The sequence below is a fragment of the Galeopterus variegatus genome, unplaced genomic scaffold (assembly GCF_000696425.1).
Source record: "Galeopterus variegatus unplaced genomic scaffold, G_variegatus-3.0.2 Scaffold8248, whole genome shotgun sequence".
In the NCBI taxonomy this organism is placed as follows: domain Eukaryota; kingdom Metazoa; phylum Chordata; class Mammalia; order Dermoptera; family Cynocephalidae; genus Galeopterus; species Galeopterus variegatus.
In genome coordinates, this window is record NW_007734359.1 from 53,365 (window position 1) to 59,364 (window position 6,000).

Here is a 6,000-nt window from a genome sequence, read left to right on the forward strand (position 1 = left end):
ATTGAAACTAGACCCATACCTCTCACCATATACTAAAATCAACTCAAAATGGATCAAGGATTTAAATATACACCCCGAAACAATAAAACTTATTAAAGAAAACATAGGAGAAACCCTTCAGCAAATAGGGCTGGGCACAGACTTCATGAATATGACCCCAAAAGCACAGGCAACCAAAGGAAAAATAAACAAATGGGACTATAACAAACTAAAAAGCTTCTGCACAGCAAAAGAAACAATTAACAGAGCTAAAAGACAACCAACAGAGTGGGAGAAAATATTTGCAAAATACACATCCGACAAAGGACTAATATCCAGAATATATAAAGAACTCAAACAACTTTACAAGAAAAAAACAAGCAACCCAATCAAAAAATGGGCAAAAGAACTAAGTAAGCATTTCTCTAAAGAAGATATGCAAATGGCCAACAGTCATATGAAAAAATGCTCAACATCACTCAGCATCCAGGAAATGCAAATCAAAACCACACTGAGATACCATCTCACCCCAGTTAGGATGGCAAAAATCCAAAAGACACCTTAAAAAAAAAACAAATATTTAACAACCACTATGGCCAGGGCACCATCTAATCAGAAGAGACACCAGTTCTTATGTGTGGTAGAAAGCTTCTGAAATAGTCCCCATGATCCCCACCTCTTGGTAGCACACCCATATACAATCCCCTCCACTTGAGTGAGCTGGACCCAGTGACTTGCTTCTAACCACAGAATATTGCAAATGTGATGTGATGTTTGAGATTAGGTTTTAAAAGACTGTGGCAATCCATCTTGCTTGTTTTGTTTTCTCTCTCTCTCTCTGGCTTGCTCACTCTGATGATGCAGCTGCTATTTATTAGCTGTCCTATGGAAAGGCTCATGGGGCAAGGAACTAAGTAAGGGTGGTCTTGGTCAACAACCAGTGAGTAACTGAGACCCTCAAGTCAACAGTCTACAAGTAACTGAGTCCTGCCAACAACCACATGAATGTGTCTGGGAGGCACTCTTTATCCTGTTGAGTCCTGATGTGACTGTAGCCTTGGCCGACACCATGATCTCAGCTTTGTAAGAGACCCTAAGACAGAGGACACAACAAAGCTGTGCTCAGATTCCTGACCCACAGAAACTGAGATGATAATAAATAGTATTGTTTTAATCTACTATTTTGTGGGTAATTTGTTGTGCAATGGATAACTAATACTGATATGCCTTTTTCTTAAGTTCTTCAGGATATCAGGTACTATTGGGAGATTTCAGCTTAGTCATTAAAAGCCTTCAACGTAAGTTTCCTCTATTCTACAAAGGTTCATCTTTAACTTCAGAAACAGGTCCAGGCATCAAGCAGATAGCATCCAATTAAAGAACAACCAATCCCTAGTCAAGGCCCAAATCCCGAAAATCTAGAATTATGTGTCCTGAGCCTGTGTTTATCTAGCTCCTTGGCCTAACCTTGCCTTCTGTTTTTGGCCCAGCCAATGCTCCTTGGATCTGCTTTCACGTGCTGTTTTTCTAGCTTTGACCTTAGGTTTTTTCTTCCAACAAGGTTTTTTTGAACCTTCCCCCAAATAAATATACTTCCAGCAATTCTAAAATAACCCAGCTCCAAGACCTGTCTGTGGTCCTCAAAGCTCCTGGTCCCACTGGACCATGACAGCAAAGAGATAAGGTATAAATGGAAGTCACTGAAGTTACTGCTCATCCATCCTATTTATTCAAACAACTGTCTTCCCTCAGGAATATCTCCCACCCAAAACAACTCTTACGATAATTTAGTGATTTTCAGTCATGGGAAGTTTACTCCTGGATGTGGATATATCACATTCTGGGAAAAAGAATCCATACAGTTTTTAAAAACCTTTTATAAGGCTATCATACATTCAGTACTGATATGAGGCTTATGTGACTATATAGTCTTTTAATTTTCCTACTACAAAATTTTAGGAAGTTATGGCTATAATAGAAATGTTCAGAAGAAAGAGATATTTAGAATGTTTCATAAAATAGAATCATTCTCATAAATTTCAGAGATCCTGTTACATTTGATTTCAGGAGATATGGGCTAATTATCATGACACAGCAACTTAACAGTAGTTTAGAAATGAAAGAACCATTATAGAAGTTAGTGTCTACACCATTCACAGCACTTTTTTGTACAACTGTAATATTTATTTCAAAGCAATATTTGTATATCTTTAGAAACTAAATATGCAAGAAGTCACAATTTGCCTAATAGTACACTTTGCCTAAGGAAGTAGTAGGACAATATGTAAGAGCATTCTGACATCTGGTGGTGACTAGACAACCCTACACTATTTAAAACAACATAATCCATAGTACCTTCACCCTAAAATTAAGAGAAGGAATCCATTAACACTGTCAACAACATTAGTTATTTTAAAACAGTTTAAATGTAATATGCCTTATAAGTTATAAAATACACTTTTTAAAGGAAAAAGTACAAAGCCTGTTTAGAGGCCTTGATAAACTCTTTCTGTCCTAAAATTCCTTTATCATTGAGTTTTCCCTCATGTCAAGGTGTTAAATGTCTGCATTTACATAAAACAACAACAAAGTATGGCCAAAATATCTACCTGTAATTAAATTATATGACCCAGCACCCCTATTTTCCCATACTTGACAGACTGCCTACTGTATCACAGGTATACAATAAATATTTGCTGACCTGAAAAAACTACAAAATAATTAAATAAAGCAAATTGAAGGATCTTACCCTAAAATTTTATAACATTCTTCAAACTTACACAGGTTCTTTGGTTTATTAGCATGATAGTTTTAAAGACAATAAGGGATATCTGATTATCTGCACAGTAATTAACTAGACAGCCTTTTAAAATATACGTGCCAGGCTCTACCTCATCTTGTCCAGCCAAGATTCCAATTCAGTACATATGGGTTGCTGCCAATACATGCGTATCTGGAAAAGACTCCACTAGTGATTCCACTTCACATCCCTAATGAAGAATGACTGATTTAGCCTACTAACACATTTAATTTGCATTACCTGAATATACCCCATTAAAGTATAACTAACAGTATGCTAAGGAAGGGGTAGAAGAAAACAATCATTAATTCTAATTTTGCCAAATTTCCTGTACATTGATGGTGTGAATGTAAATTGGTTGAAATACTATAGAGTTGATTACAAATGCACATATCTTTCGACCCAGCAGTCCACTTCTAAAAAGTTAGTCTACAGATATACTCACATGTGCTTGAAATGTCATATGTTAAAGGTTAGTCACGGAATTATTGTTTGTAAACAGAAAGACTGGAAACAATTCAATGCCCATCTATATGGGACTGATCAAAGAAATGATACATACATACAGTGAAACAGTGTGCAGAGGAAAAGAAAATAATTAAAAATGGGTAAAAGCTCTTTATGTCAAATGGAACAATCTCCAAAATATACTAGAAAGTGATTTTTTTAAAGAAGATTCAGAACAGTGCGTGTGGTGTGCTATATTTGTGTTAAAAGGGAAAAAAGAACACATACACGTATGCTTATATATGCTTGAAATGTCTTTGTAAGAAGATACCAGAATCTAGTATAGTAATATTGTTCTGGGGAGGAGAAATGAAGGTCAGGAGACAAGGTTTGAGGGACAGACTTTTCACTGTATACTCTCCTAAATTTTTAACCACATGAGTTTATTAATTATTCAAAAATATATACATGATCTAAAAAAAAATTAAAATGTAAAATAATTTTACATGATACACTGAATCAATGTTGGGGAGAAGAACACTGATTATGCTAAAACCAAAATATTGTTTTAAGTAGTCATAGTTAGGTATACAAATGAACAATACTGAACATCCCTATTTAACAGATTAAATGAATTACCTAGTGATCAATTTGTGTCTAAGTCAGTGGGATGCAGTTTTACTCAATACTGAGTGTATAAATGAGTCCTATCCAAGCTCTAACTTAATACCTGGCTTCAAGATTTTGTATGTAAGGTCCCACCTGTCTGTCATGCTGTGTATAACATCTTTTGTGTAGAACTATTTGAAGTATTTGAACAAAACCAGAGCTGTTTTCTAAGAATCTGGCCCTTGGGCAGCTTATCTTCCTTTAAAAATGAGGAGATAACTCCTACAAGGTAAGAGCAGAAGCCTGGTTCTTCAGGTTTCAGAACAAAATATCATTTGTCATCTTTGGACCTGGTTAGTATTGTTAAAATAATGTTAAGCAATAATGTCCTTTTTTTTTTAAGAAAAAGTATATTACACCTTATTTTGATATTCTTTTTTCTTATTAATAATTTATAATATTTTTAAATATTTAAATAATCAGGATGAATCCAACTAATATGTTGATATTCTAATTAAGGTGCTTTAGAGAATATTCTAATCATGCATTATGAAATATTTCACACAAAAACATACCCCCTTTGTGCAAAGAACTGTACAAACAAACAGAACTAAAACATGACTTGACCTACCATGCTGCGTCAAGTACTCCACTATGTCCCACACTATAGCTGGAATGCCATTCACAGTGAGCCCCTGTTGCTGAAGTTCCTGGAGACTGACTCCAAATACCTTTTTACAGGCGGAATCTCTCTGCTCATTTAGTGGCACTGCCACTATCTTTTTCATGTCTTCTTTCAGCCGAACCGCTGCTTTACTTTGCTTAAAAGAGTATAAGAAAAAAGAGCAGTCAGTCATATTTACCACAGGAGGTTGCATGGTTACAGCAGAAACACCTGAATTAAAATGTATGAAGACAAAGAGTAGTTGTCTTCACTTATTTCTACTTCAATTCAAATCAAAATCTCTATCATCTCTCATGTTGCTCAGTGTTACGTCACAACACTGATATGATGGTGAAAAGGAGTGAAACATAATGAGAAAGCTAAAGCCGTAGCTTAAGCGTAGCTAAGAGAGGGAGCAATACACTGAAGTATCTAAGATATATCACTACAGTGACCAAGAGTTGTGGCTCGGAAGCACCTGGTTAACAGGAAAACATTTATAAGAACATTGAAACTCTGTGCAGATCCTAAAATAATGAGACATTTCTAAAGGTGAAAATTTATCTAGGTATCATTCTAAGGTAGCTATAAGTTCGAGGTATCAGAAGGAAAAATTACAAACGTAAACATTTTATTTCTCTGATTTGATTACATCTGTAAGTATCTCAGTAATTTTTTTTTTTTTTTTTGGCACACAAATAATTCAATTCTTACTGAGGTTCTTTAGTGTTTGAAAACATAAAAATCTCCTTCAACTGCATGCTTGGAAAATTTCAACCAGGTGTATCTGGTAAGAAAGCAGCCAAAAAATAACCAGTAATAACAAAACTTTAAAAACAACCTCAACGGTAGCATTAAAAATAGCTGACAATGAGGTTAAATTATACGAATTTTACCTTACTTTTGTTTCATCTTCTTACAGAGACAATACAGCATAGTGATTTAGGACCTAGATTGTGGAACCAGACTGCTAGGTTCAAATCCCATTGTGACTCTTATTAGCTGTCACTTTACACAAGTCACTTAACCTGTGTGCCTCAGTTTCCTCATCTATAAAATAGGAATACTAACAGTTCCTATATCATAGAAATGCACAAGCTGAAAATGAGTTCATATACATAAAGGAATGAGAACAGTGCTTGGCACCCCCATTGAGTACTACTGTTTAATCCTCCTCCTCTTCGCTCTTCTAGGAATTATTATTCTAATTTCTTCTTAAAGTAACGGAGAGCTATTTAACCATTCCAGTAGTAAATGTTTGTGTAGAATAAAGGCTGCTTTTTAAGAAGGCAATATGGTCAAGACATGTTTGGTTGGTGGACAGTTTGCTGACCTAATTATTATTTCCATACATTTCTAACTTTCTAAAATCTGTAAGCATGACCTCTGAATGATTAGGATAAATAATATTATATATAACTATCAAAATTCCCTTAGTTGGGCCGGCCCGGTGGCGCACTGGATAGTGCGCTGCTTGGGAAGCGCGGCGGCGCTCCCGCCG

The 6,000-nt window shown here is 35.5% G+C and overlaps 1 protein-coding gene across 1 annotated transcript in view; it reads right to left on the reverse strand.

The window, feature by feature from the left end:
• Positions 1-6,000, reverse strand: part of LOC103608281 (protein FAM13A-like) — a 45,669-nt gene that overhangs the window by 20,009 nt on the left and 19,660 nt on the right. The window contains exon 2 of the mRNA XM_008592728.1: positions 4,467-4,656. Within this exon, the coding sequence (XP_008590950.1) occupies positions 4,467-4,656 (190 nt within the window). The remainder of the gene's footprint in view (positions 1-4,466; positions 4,657-6,000) is intronic.